The sequence below is a fragment of the Stegostoma tigrinum genome, chromosome 44 (genome assembly GCF_030684315.1).
Source record: "Stegostoma tigrinum isolate sSteTig4 chromosome 44, sSteTig4.hap1, whole genome shotgun sequence".
Taxonomy (NCBI): Eukaryota; Metazoa; Chordata; class Chondrichthyes; order Orectolobiformes; family Stegostomatidae; genus Stegostoma; species Stegostoma tigrinum.
The window spans coordinates 3,869,146-3,883,266 of record NC_081397.1 but is presented as its reverse complement, the minus strand read 5'-3'; the positions used below and the strand labels follow the sequence as shown (position 1 = coordinate 3,883,266).

Below are 14,121 nucleotides of genomic sequence, written 5' to 3'. Positions count from 1 at the left end.
GGGATGGGGTTCATGGTATGTGAGTGGAAAACGTTATTAACTGGCAGATTCTTTTTTCTTATTTCATGTTGACATACTGAGCAGCAATGCCTCTCCTTAATTAGAATTAAACTTTCTATTGTAATTAACGTATTCATTTACAGAAATTTGACAAACATCAACAAAGCTGATCAATGCTCTAACCTCAATCTCCCCATGGAGCTTCCACGCAGTATAAGGCAACATCTGCGACAATGCATGAGCTCAAGAGATTCAAGAAGGAAGTTTTATCTTTCTGAGTGGTCAGATCACCTCGCACAGAAAAATGCATCAAACAATTCAACACGTGGAGAGAGTGTTCTACACCGCCTTAGCTTTTATCGGCACCCCTGGTATGGTGTTCTGACGATTGAACTAGTTTTAATCTGTTGCTGATATGCTGTGAGATTTTACCTTTTGTACAATAATGTCTCCGGCTCGCTGACTGATCAGCCTCATGCAGACACTGGAACAGTTACAGCATTTCACTGAGGAGTGTACTTGGCCCAATTCTCCTCTGACAGAGACTCCCAACTTTACTGCTGCCACAGAATTTTCTGATCTCAGCGTTCTGCCATCTGCTCCGGTTTCATCCGGTTTGAAGGTATGAGGAGAGATCAGGCAAGTTAGTTCTGAAGAAGGTTCACTGGATCCGCGATGTTAACTCTGTTTTCTAACCCACTGATACTACCAGTCAGTCAGCAATTCTTGTTTTCGTTATTGAAATCAGGCATGCTTTCTCTAGAATTTAGAAAGTTAAGGAGTCATCTGAGTGATCTCCTACAAGATATTATAATAATTCAAATGGTAATGAAACAAAATCTCCAGCTCTCATAGGAGGGACTGGGAGCTAAATTCCTGTCCAAATCCCATAATCTCTGGAGGGACTGGGCAGGAGGACAATCAGAGGTGGGTGTGAAAGTTTTACTATCCAAACTCACTCAGCCCTAACCATTTCCACTCACACAGTGGACCGGAGTTTGGTGACAAATTCTTAATGTTTCTCTCTGGAACAGTCAGGGGAATTTCTGACCAGTAAATTCCTGTTTCTTTGCCTGTTTGTCTTCCACAGTAAATTTACTGGCAATTGTTATCCTTTCCCGGGGAAAATGTGGAGTATCCCCTTGCACTACTCGTTACCTGGTGGTTATGGCAGCTGCTGATCTGATGGTCATCTTCACTGATGTTATACTGACAAGCTTTCGCACTTATTATTACCCGCTCTGCTTCCTGGACATCACACCTGTGTGCAGTGTCAACATGGTGCTGTTCCGTACAGCCAGGGACTGCTCCGTCTGGTTCACCATCACTTTCTCCTTTGATCGATTTGTGACCATCTGTTGTCGGAAGCTCAGAACGATGTATTGCACCGACAAAACTGCAGCTGTGGTCCTCACATCAACCAGCGCACTACTCTCTTTGAAAAACATCCCCTTCTATTTTCAGTTTGAACCATGGAGGATAATCGAAAATGTACCGTTCTACTGTAAAACAAAGTCAGGCTACTTTACTGAGACTTGGTGGGTGGCGTTAGACTGGCTGGATACTGTTTTAACTCCTTTACTGCCATTTGCTTTAATTCTGTTGTTCAATGCATTAACAGTCAAACACATTTTAGTCGCAAGTCGTGTTCGGAAGAGGCTGAAGGGTGAGAGCAATGGTCAGAATCACAGAGACACAGAGTTGGAGAGCAGAAGGAAATCTGTGATTTTGCTTTTTGCCATCACTGGGAGCTTCATCCTTCAGTGGTCAATGATTGTTGTATATTTCTTCTCTTACATCTTTCAGGGTAACAATAGCGCTGATTACTCATCTTTTCTACTTCACTTCAAAAAAATTGGTATAATGCTACAGAGGTTAAATTGTTGCACAAACACATTTATTTATGCAGCAACATTGTCCAGGTTCAGAGCGAAAGTACGTAACGCAGTAAAGTACTTGGTTACACAAATTCCTTGTGTTGTAAATAAATAAAACTCCTCAGTAAAGCCTACAGGAGGTTTCCAGTGTTTCCTGATCATCCTTTAAATTTATTCACACATTGGATGTGAGCATCACTGGCTTGGTCAGCATTTATTGACCATCGTTAGGTGCACCTTGAGAAGGCAGACGTGGATGAGATGACACCATGAATGTTGCAGCGGATCTGCTGTAGGCAGACACACATGTTGTTAGGGAGGGAATTGTAGGATCCTGTCTCAGTAACAGTGATGGAGCCATGATATATGTCCAAGTCAGAATGGTGAGAGGCTTGGAGGCGAACTTGTAGGGGGTTTTGTTTTCGCGTACCTGCTGCCTTGCTCTTTGAAATGGAAGTGGTCGTCGGTTTGTAAGCTGTGGTAAAAGCATCATTGGTGAATTTATGGGTGCGTCTTGCATACAGTAAGCTCTGCTGCTACTAAGCAACATTGGTTGAGGGAGGTGATATATGTGGATGTTATGTCAATCAATTGGTTTGCTTTCTCATGAACGGTGATGAGTTCCTTGAGTGTTTGTTGAGGCTGCAATCATTCTGACAAGTAGGGAGTATTCCAGCACACACCTGACAGAGAGCCCTTATTCTAGTGCGGGGAGAGATTTGAGCTGAGGGCCTGTGGATTTCCCATCAAAGCACAATCCTGAAGAATTATCCAGTGAAATGCAATTTCCTGCAGCGTAATTGGTAACAACTTGGAACCTTCTGTATGTCTCCATCAAAATCAAATGATTCAAGAGATTTTAATGTAATTAAATAGAATGGTTAATGAGAAGATGTTCCACTATGAAATACATCATCTCACTCCTCAATTAGAATTCAACAGAGTCCACATTAATGTGAGCTGTTTTGATGTGTGAAATTCTGGCAGGTGATTGCATAACATGATCAGATTTATCTTTGAGCAGTATTCCAGATATTGTACACAAATTAATTAACGTGTTTCAACTGCAAGTGAATCCTGGCACCACCGAGTGAACCGTTCATGAGGAGGCAGGGTTTCTGAAGCTTACAGTGTTTTCTGATGTGCTCTTAGAAATTCTAATTGAGAAAGAATTCAGTAGTGTAGGGGCGGAGATCACCGTGGGCATGTTAAGCTTCTTCTCCTCATACCTCAAAAATAACATTGCAAGGCATTGGGCAAAACTGCTCTGTCTCCAAAAACATTCTTTGAAGAACGAAAGAAGCGTGCAGTACGAGAGGCTCCATCCAAAAGAAAACCTCCTGCTTTTCCAGCGGTGCTTGTTGCATTATATCACTTTCCCAAATATCCATCATAACGTAATCACTCAGTGTTCACGTCATTCACTGTCTCTTTCTAAACAAATTTCAACGATAGACCTGCTGCAATGTGAACAATGCATCAATGAAATGTGGCAGAGAGAGAAAGACTAATCCTTTGATTCACCATACTTTAATTAATTCATTCAAATCTTGTTGAGGGAAAAGTAATTCCTATCACTGGAATAGATGTACACACACACACACACACACACACACACACACACACACACACACACACACACACACACACACACACACACACACACACACACACACAGAAATGCATTAACATGACTATCAGCATTATCACCTTAAGCATGAGAGGCACTGGCAGATACAGATACAGGGTTTGATCCCATTTTAATGGCTTCACTCTCAAAAGTGTATTGCACAGAAATATGCAGATACCCTCAAACATAGATATATTTTACATGAACACAGAGAAACACATGAGCAAAGAAGCACCCTTCAAGAAACACATCAATCTAAAATAACACATTTACAGGCCTAATATACCTACAGGTTCATCGACAGTGATGAACAAAGTACAGATATAGAAAAACACACAGATTGACACAGGCACAGAGACGCACAAACACACACATACATGCATTCTCCCACAAACAAATAAATGTACTCAACTAGACACCTATGCACACTCAGTCAAACAGCCACACAGAGAAACACACACACACGCACACAGACACACACACACAAACCAGCACAGACAGACTCATGCAGACACACACATCCCCCACTACCAACATCCTGAGGGTTATAATTGACCAGAAGCTCGGCTGGCCTCAGCACGTATACACATGGCTTACAAAGCACGAGCCAGGAGTGCAATGGAATACTCCCCTGTTGCCTGGATGACTCCAGTACCAACAACGCCCAAGAAGTTTGATACCATTCCAGGACAAAGCAACTGGCTAGATTTGCTTTTCCTCTCCAAGCATCGACTCCTTCCACCTCAGATGCAGATTAGTAGCAGTGCGCCCTGTCTACAAGATGCGCTGTAGAAATTCAGCAAAGATCCTCAGAAAGCACCTTCTAAACCATTGGCCATTTGGAGGACAAGGGCAACGCACATATGGTAACAGCACCGCCTCAAAGTTCCCCTACCAGCCAGTCGCCAGTCTGACTTGGAAATATATCACCTTTTCTTCACTGTCGCTTGGTTAAAATCCTGGAATTCCCTCCCGAAGATCATTGTGGGTCAACCTACAGCAGGTGGACTGCATTGGTTCAAGAGTTTAGCTTATCACCACGACTTCGAGGTTAACTAACAATGGGCAAGAAATGCTGGCCAGCCAGGGACGCCCACACCCAACAAATGATTAGAAAAAAGAAATTGCCAGGCGATAGTCAAGCCTCCAAGTGAATTCCTTGTTCTGAAAACCAAATGAGAAATTAGGAGATTTTAGGAATGTGTGAGTTGACTGGAAATCTGTGCATAATTTTAGCAGGAAAGCTGTGCCTTAAAAAAAAACTTGTGAAGGAAACAAGTAGAAGTGGTTTGGTTAGCAGAACACCAGGCTGCCTTTGAAACGATGAAGGCAACTCGAATGAATGAACAGGTATTGGCCTTCACTGGCCTTTTTCTAGATTTTTCAAAATGACAGTTGATGCTGGTGGCTTGGAGCTGTGCGCTGTCTTCTTCCGGGATGATGAAGCAAGAATAAAGAAACCCATAGTTTATTTCTCTTCAAAACAATGCCAGTAATAGGAAATTTACTCTCCCAAACTAAAAAAGAGGCTTTGGGGCAGTTATCTGTTTAACATATTGATGTCTGTCTCTGAAATATAACAGAAATGCTAAGTTATGCTGATTTTAATGTTTTGAACCTGTATCAAAAAGACTCAAACAAAGAATGCAAGTCTGTTCTGATTACTTCTTACAGTTTTGACTCCTTTACTGCCATTCGCGTTAATCCCATTGCTCAATGCTCTGACATTCAGACACATTTTTGTCACCAGTCGAGTCCAGTCATGTTGAAGATCGAGAGAATTGGAAATAATTGCAGAGACCCAGAGATGGAGAGCAGAAGGAAGTCTATGATTTTGCTGTTAACCATCTCTGTTACCTTCATCCTCCCGTGGTTAATCAATGTTGCAATATTCTAATATTATGCTTCTCAAAGACACGGTCTTGACCATTAACTTCCTTTTCGAGACCACTTCAGTGCAGTTGGTTACATGCAGCAGAACCTACGTTGTTGCACAAAGATATTTATTTATGCAGAAACATTGTCTAGTTTCAGAGCAAAGATCAGTAATGCAGTTAAATACCGAGTTACACAAATTCCTAATGAATATACACAATTTCTTTTCAGTGGAGGAGGGTACTGTTGTTCTCAGATCATGAAGTGATTTTGTTTTTATTCACCTGTGGGGTCTGGGTACCACTGGCCGGTCCCAATATTTATTACCTGCCCCAGGTTGCCCCTTCAGAAGTGGGTGGTGATTTGCCTTCCTGAACAACGGCAGTCCATGTGCTGTCGGTTACGGAATTCCAGGGTTTTGATGCAGCAGTGCTGAATCAGTTATATTTCCAAGTCAAATTGGGGACAACCTTTGATTTGCCCGTGTTCTTCAAGATGGCAGCGGTCATGGGTTGTGAAGGTGAAGAAGAGTTTCTGCAGTTCATCTTGTAGGATGTGACGCTAATCAAGCTGTATTCATTGTCTCAGACACTGTTAAGCTTCTTGAGTGTTGTTGGAGCTTCGTCAATGCAGGCAAGTGGGGAGTATTCCATCACACTCCTACAGAGAGCCCTTACCCCAGTGCAGGGAGAGAGTTGAGCTGGGATCCTGCGAATTCCCCTTGTCGCACAATCTAAAGGAATTGCCCATGGAAATGGAATTTCCTACTGCCTAATTGGTTTCAGAATGGAACCCTTTGTAGGTCTCCATCAAAGTCAAATCCTTTGAAAGTTTCAGATGAAAGTAAATAGAATAGCTCAGCAGTGTTAAATACATTGCCCCATTGCTCAATAAAACTTCAAAATATCCCATTCTAAAGTTACAAACAACCAATGATGAGTTGTTTTGATGTGAGAAATTGAGGCATATGAAGTTATCAGAACCCACGCACCAAACATTTATTAATGCAGCGACATCATCTAGGTTCAGAGCGAAGTTCAGTAACACTGTGAAACATCAAGTTACTAGAATTCCTTGCATTGTGAATAAATAAAACTGATGTATGGTTTTTTTTTAAATTGCTGAGATTCCTTTTTAGAGCATAAAACTTTCCAATTCCAATGGCTTCTACAGCATTGCAGTCCCGGACAGAAATTTCCTGTCAAGAGGTGAAACATCACACTTGTGCAACAAAGCTCCCATTTGTTGAAGGTGTTACATTGCCACCCTTTGCTGGCCTCGCCACACCACTACCAAGGGGTCGGTGGAGGGTGAAAACCTCCGTGGATTCAGTCAGAGAGGGAGGGCAATATCTAACAACACCATCAGAACACAGACATACACACGAAAGGCTCGTGCAATTGGACTGCAATCCGTTCATTTGAAACATGCTTATGTGGAGAAATATTCTGCTGCCACTGCAATGTGGGTACGATTTGTCTTTGAGCATTATTCCTGATATTATCCACATTAAATAGACTGATTCCATTGCGACTACATCCGCTCAAGCAGATGGATTTTCCCCCAATCAACAATGGCCATCAGATGATTCTGAATCCCAAATATTTTATTGAATCCAAATTACACTATTAGCTGTGGCAGGATTCAAACCTGGGTCCTCAGAACATTATTTCGGTTTATAGATTAACAGTCCAGCAATAATACCACTCGGCCACTCTGTCTCCCTGTTCATACAGAGACCGTGGCAATGTTTTGGGGACACACATTCAAACCCCACCATGGCAGGTGGTAGAATTTTAATTTGATAAATGTCTGGAAAGAAGGTTCTAACTCTGAAGATACAACTGATCAAGTTCACTAATGCCCTTTAGGACATGAAACTGCCATCCTTATCTGGCAGCATGACGCTTAACTGCCCTCTGGACAATTACGGAAGGGCAGTAAATTATGACATGGCAAGCGATGCCTTCATCCTCTAAATGAATAAAAAAGACGACTACATGTCACCCTCAGAGTAATTTAGAATTTCAAACTTATTGCCGTATATAATTTTACAAAAAGAACACAATGAAAAGTGTAGTAATTCACTTTATGTATATTAATGAGAGAAGCCATAAGTAAGTTCACAAATAACAACAACAAGTAAGCTTAAGACATAAGGTGATTCGGAGAAATATTATACAGAATTTTTTTTAAAATGCAGCAGTAGAAACATTTAAATAAAATTTAAATGTAACTAAATAAGATAGAGATGTAGTGTGAGGTGGTGTTCGAACTGGGCATTTTAGGAGCTGTTCGATCCCAAAGAAGTTCACATTGGATCTTGTAATGGGTCATGGGCCAGGTATAAGGAGTGACCTCTGGGTGGAATATCTTGCAGAAAGTAGCAATCACAACATGAAAGAGAGGAAGATTTGGTTTGAGATGGAGCAAGTTGGATCAATTTATTTAACATAAATAAAGAAAATAAAAGAAAACATGGATTAGCAAATGTGAACTGGGCAGATAAATTGCAAGGATTGACAGCTACTGAGGGTCAGTACTGAGAGAGGGTCATACTGTCGGAGGGTCAGTACTGAGAGAGGGCCATACTGTCGGAGGGTCAGTACTGAGAGACGGCCATACTGTCGGAGGGTCAGTACTGAGAAAGGGCAATACTGTCGGAGGGTCATTACTGAGAGAGGGCCACACTGTCGGAGGGTCAGTACTGAGAGAGGGCCACACTGTCGGAGGGTCATTACTGAGAAAGGGCCATACTGTCGGACGGTCAGTACTGAGAGAAGGCAATGCCGTCGGAGGTTCAGTACTGAGAGAGTGCCAAAATGTCGGAGTGTCAGTACTGAGAGACGGCCAAACTGTCGGAGGGTCAGGACTGAGAGAGGGCGATACTGTTGGAGGCTCAGAACTGAGAGAGGGCTATACTGTTGGAAGGTCAGTACTGAAGTAGTGCTGCACTGTCTGTTGGTCAGTACTGTGTGAGTACCTTCTGTTGATGGGTCACAACTCAGGGAATGCTGCACTGGCAGAGGGTCAGTGCTGAGGGAGTACTGCAGTTTTGAAGGGTCAGTGCTGATGGACGGCCGCACTGTCAGTGGGTCAGTCCTGAGGAAATATCGCCTGTTGTTATTCAGTGCTCAGGGGACGCTGCACTCCCAGAGGGTCATTGCTGAGAGAGGGCTATACTGTTGGAGGGTCAGTACTGAGAGAGGGCCATACTGTCGGAGGGTCAGTACTGACAGAGGGCCATACTGTCGGAGGGTCAGTACTGAGAGAGGGCTATACTGTCGGAGGGTCAGTACTGAGAGAGGGCCATACTGTCGGAGGGTCAGTACTGAGAGAGGGCCATACTGTCGGAGGGTCAGTACTGAGAGAGGGCCATACTGTCGGAGGGCCTGTACTGAGAAATGGCTATACTGTCGTAGGTTCACTGCCGAGTGAGGGCCATGCTGTCAGGGGGTCAGTACTGAGAGAGGGCCATAATGTCGCAGAGTCAGTACTGAGAGAGGGCCGTACTGTCGGAGGGTCAGTACTGAGACAGGGCTATATTTTCGGAAGGTCAGTACTGAAGGAGTGCTGCACTGTCGGTTGGTCAGTACTGCGTGAGTACCGTCTGTTGGATTGTCAGTACTCAGGGAGTGCTGCACTGTCAGAGGGTCAGTGCTGAGGGAGTACTGCAGTTTTGAAGGGTCAGTGCTGATGGACTGCCACACTGTCAGTGGGTCAGTACTGAGGGAATATCGTCTGTTGGTTGGTCTGTTCTCAGGGAACGCTGCACTATCAGAGGGTCAGTGCTCAGGGAGGGCGAAACTGTCGAAGGGTCAGTACTGAGTGAGTACAGTCTGTTGGTGGGTCACAACTCAGGGAGTGCTGCACTGGCAGAGGATCAGTGCTGAGGGAGAACTGCAGTTTTGAAGAGTCAGTGCTGATGGACTGCTGCACTGTCAGTGGGTCTGTACTCAGTGAGTATCGTCTGTTGGATGGGCTGTTCTCAGGGAATGCTGCGCTATCAGATGGTCAGTGCTGAGAGAGGGCTAGACTGTCGAATGGTCAGTCATGAGAGAGGGCTATACTGTCGGATGGTCAGTACTGAAGGAGTGCTGCACTGTCGGTTGGTAGGTACTGAGGGAGTACCGTCTGTTGGTGGGTCAGTACTCAGGGAGTGCTGCACTGTCCGAAGTTCAGTGCTGAGCGAGTACTGCAGCTTTGAAGGGTCTGTGCTGAGGGACTGCCGCACTGTCGGTCGGTCAGTACTGAGGGAATGCCGTCTGTTGGGGTTCACTACTCAGGGAGTGCTGCACTCTCAGAGGGTCAGTGCCGAGAGAGTGTCACATTGTTGGAGGGTCAGTGCTGCAGGAGTGTCACATCATTTCATGGTGCCTTTCAAATTCTTCTGAAATTCCACTCCACAGGCTCTTGATTGAATGTCTTCTTTCAGGCTCTTTCACGCACTGTGTTCAAGACCCTGACACCTCGATTGGCCCCACCTTGACCACACTACCAGGTGGCACGTTCCAGACCCTAACCCTTTGATTGAACATGCTTTCCTCAAACTCTCAGGCTGCACGTTCCAGATCCATCCTCAAGTGTCATGGCGAGGGGTCCTGGTGAAGTAATATCCTATTGGAATTTTTGCCAGACTATTCGTTCAGTCATGTCTTTTTGAAATTCCACCATGGCAGATATAGTCATAGAAAGTTACAGCACAGAAACAGACCCTTCAGTCCAAATCGTCCACGCAGACCAGGCATCCTAACAAAAAAATCTGGCCCTGTTTTCCAGCATTTAACCCATATCCCTCTGAATTCTCCAATTCCCAAACCCACACAGATGCCTTTTAAATATTATAATTGTACAGCCTCCACCACCACCTCTGGCAGCTCATTCCATACTCAGACTACCAATGCATGAGAAAACGTTGCTCCTCTGGTCTCTTTTAAATCATTCCCCTCTCGCATTATGCACTCTGCTCTGTGCTCTCTATACCCTCGTTTTGGACTTCCCACTGCAGGGAAAAGACCCTGTCTGTTTACCTTATCAATGATCTTTATGATTTTTTGAACCTCTGTAAAGTCACCCCTCAAACTCCAGCGCTCCAGGGTAAATAGCCCCAGTCTATTCAGCCTCTCCCCATAGTTCAAACCCTCTAACCATGGCAACATCCTTGTAAATCTTTTCTGAGCCCTTGTAGTTTTCACAACATCCGTCGGAAATCAGGTAGACCAGACTTGCTCACATTATTCCAAAATTGGCGCAACCAATGTCCTCTACAGCTGCAACATGGCCACCCAACTCCTATACTCCTATACTCAATGCACTGACAAATAAAGGCAAGCATACCAAATGCTTTCTTCTTTGCCCTGTCTACCTGCCACTCCACGTTGAAGGAACTATGACCCTGCACTCGAAGGTCTCTTTGTTCAGCAACATTCCCCAGGACTTTCCTATGAAATACATAGGCCCTTCCCTGATTGGTCTTTCCAATATACAACACCTCACATCTGTCGAAATTAAACTCCATATCCACTCGGCCTCTCCTCAGCCCATTGGACCATCGGATCAAGATCCCATTGTATTTTGAAGTAACCTTCCATGTTATCCATTACACTACCAATTCAGGTATCATCAGCAAACTTACTAATGATACCTCCTGTGTTCATATCCAAATCATTTATAAAAATAACAAAAAGCAATGGGTGCAATATCGATCCTTGTGGCACACTGCTGAGCACAGGCCTCCAGTCTGAAGAACAACCCTCCATCATCATCTTCTGTCTTCTGCCTTCGAGCCAGTTCTGTACCCAAATGGCAGGTTCTCCCTGTTATCCATGTGAGCTAACCAGTCAAACGTGAGGAACCTTTTTGAATGCCGTATTGAGGTCTATTTAGATCATGTCCACCGCTCTGTCCTTATCAATCATTTTTGTTGCTTTTTCATAAAAAGCAATCAAGTTAGTGAGGCACGATTTTCCACACACGAAGCTATGTTGACCATCCCTAATCAGTTCTTGCCTTTCCACATACATGTAAATCTGTCCCTCAGGATTTTCTGCAATAACGTAGTCACCACTGATCTATAGTTCCTTGGCATTTCCTTACGACCTTTCTGAAATTGTGGCATTATGCTCACCAGCATGCAGTCTTCCAGCACCTCACCTGTGGCTATAGATGAGACAAATATGTCAGCGAAAGGCCCAGCAATCACTTCTCTAGCTGTCCACAGACCTTGAGGGTACGCTTGACGCTTTGAGAAGCAAGCAGCTTTGAACCAGGTTAGATCTTCATTCGAATGGTGTCTCAACGAATGATTTCAGCCAGGCACACGGGCACTAATTCTGTAATCCATTTGATCTACTTCACATGCACTCTTTCCCTCAGTCACCTTCTTCATTAAAAAGAAAATCCATCAAGACTATTAAATACACATTTGTTTTAATAAATCCACGCTGATTCTCCCGGGCTAATCAATCAATCTTAAAATGATTATCGACACTGTCTCTCAGAGTTTTTTCAGAATCGTTTTCCCAGCACTGGGAAATAATAGCAGCTTTTTCCCATGTTGCGATTTGGAAACATTCAGAACATTCTAGAGGTGAATTTCATCTTATGGCTTCTTGGTTCAACATCGCTTTAAAATATAAACAGTATGATGACCGGAACTCGGACGGGGTCAGCTGCTAGGAAGGCAACTATATTCACGACGATGCCTCCATCAATCTGCTATAGCCCAACACACTTAACAAAACCGTGATTATGATCAATTGGGTGGAGCTTAAATAAAAACATAAACCTGGTGAAGCTCGAGCAGTCTAGTAGCGTCAGCAGCAGAGCTCTTCAGCTCTTTGGAAAAATAACTGGACTCTTCCAACAAATTATATTGGTCCTGCTGAGCTTCACCAGTAAGTTTCGAGTTATTTTAAGATTTCCCGTATCATCAGTTCTTTGTTTAAAAGAGAACAGACGTTGACTCACTGAAGAAGATATTAGCCATGAAGACTGCTCAGATAAAAGCCCGACAATTAATGGTCTACTGATTAAAATTTTAAAGATGATAGAGGAGCAGATGATCTGAGACAGGATAAGAGGTGGGCAATATTTAGGATATAAGCATGTGATAACACTCGGTCAGTCTGACTAATAGTAGGCATTCCTGACACTGGATTCGTTGAGGGGTGAAGGGTCAGTGAGCAGAGCAGAGTGTCCATGTTAGATAACAAGGTTCAGAGTTGGATGAACACAGCAGGCCAAGCAACATCGGAAGAGCAGGAAGGCTGACGTTTCGGGCTTGGACCCTTCTTCAGAACTGTTATTCTGAAGGAGAGTATGTTATTCTGTTCCTGACTCCCCAGCTCGTGCCCTGTTAGTGAGGCCTCAGTCTCCCAGAAATATGCTGTCCCCAATTTTACCCGATTCCTGGTTTTTATCCTTGGGTGAACTGGCAGTCGATGGTCTGATGGTTATCATTCCCAAGTGACTTCTGTCCAATATGATAAAAGTTTATTTGTGTCTAATCTCCTCTGATCAGTAAATGCCATTGTTCAGGAGTGTGGGAACATTTATTGACCAAAATTGTGGATGACATGAACTGAAACAAACCTTTTAAAAAATATATTCAGGAGATGACCTCGACCCCAAATATTTGTTATTTTCTAAAGACAGGGCTAAGGCATCGCCTTGAAATAGAGTACACTTTATTCTTGCACTCTCGTTTCAATAGTAATTTTAAAATAGGGATAAATCAAAGCTGTCAGCCGAGTAAGGAAATTTAGATGGAGCTGGCCTGGTGTGGCAATTTCGCAGTGGCCTGGGGTGGCTATCCCTCAACGGATCAGCATGAGCTGTCTCTGAGCCAGACGTGGCAATCAATCAATGACTGAGTGCGTGTGGTCTCTCAGCCCAGCACGGTTGTCTCTTAACCAGATGTGGCCTCAGAGTGGACTTCCAATCTCAAGGCGAATCTTTGAAGAGGAGTCCTACCAAAGCCAATCACTTAAGAAAGACTGTAAACTTTGAACTTTCAGCTTCATTTCTTTATTTTTCACTTAAAACTAAGAAGCTCTACAACGTGTCATATTTAATCATATCTCATAAGCTTTATGGTAATAATTAGTGCATGATTTGTTTTAAAACTTGTTCTTTATTTCTACCTTCTTCTGGAGATTTGTACCGAGGTGCTTGCACAAATGATGGTACCTTGTGTCGTGACATTATACACTTTTCACCGCACTTTTGTACTGAATACATATGACAACAGTATTAAAATCAAAATACAAACAACAGTAAGAAAAGCTGGAATTACAATTGGAAAACGTAGCAGAATAATGGATTGTTTAAGTCATAAACAGCAACTGTTCTGATGGAGTAACATCCCACCAACACATCCTTGGCAGAGGTAAATTCAGTGAAATAGATTGTGTCACATGCAATTCTGGACAAAAACTGAAATAAAGGAACTCAAAATTACATCTACTTGCAGTGTTCTGGGAACAGTTCAACATTTGTTTTGAAGAGATGGTTGAGATCTCTCTGTAGCTGACTAGTATGCAGAAAGTGGGATAGATCTGTAGCCAGTGATCCCTCAGTGAATCTCACCATTCTCCAGCTTGAATTCCATTTGACAGTTATTCTTGCCCAGCTGACAAGCTGATTTTGAGCTCCCTGAAATCTATAGGTAACTTCCCCACAACATTGTTTATGTCATCTGTAGATTCAATATCTTACATCCAATGCCAGATCTGTGAT

At 43.4% G+C, this 14,121-nt stretch overlaps 1 protein-coding gene across 1 annotated transcript; it reads left to right on the top strand.

Moving 5' to 3' along the window:
• The first annotated feature begins 262 nt into the window (after window positions 1-262).
• LOC132206894 (probable G-protein coupled receptor 139) lies at window positions 263-5,404 on the top strand. The gene is made up of 4 exons (XM_059641998.1): window positions 263-371; window positions 1,091-1,939; window positions 3,030-3,274; window positions 5,258-5,404. Exons 1-4 carry the CDS (start codon window positions 305-307, stop codon window positions 5,402-5,404), a joined length of 1,308 nt encoding a protein of 435 aa, XP_059497981.1. The 5' UTR covers window positions 263-304.
• Window positions 5,405-14,121: the final 8,717 nt, after the last annotated feature.

Bases quoted from the DNA above. Each gene is read 5' to 3' on its own strand.
- LOC132206894 (XM_059641998.1), top strand. From the start codon at position 305: ATGCATCAAACAATTCAACACGTGGAGAGAGTGTTCTACACCGCCTTA. The intron at 1,940-3,029 runs GTAACGCAGTAA...ATGTGCTCTTAG, and splicing joins CAGGTTCAGAGCGAAAGTAC to AAATTCTAATTGAGAAAGAA. The intron at 3,275-5,257 runs GTAATCACTCAG...TTTTGTCACCAG, and splicing joins TCCCAAATATCCATCATAAC to TCGAGTCCAGTCATGTTGAA.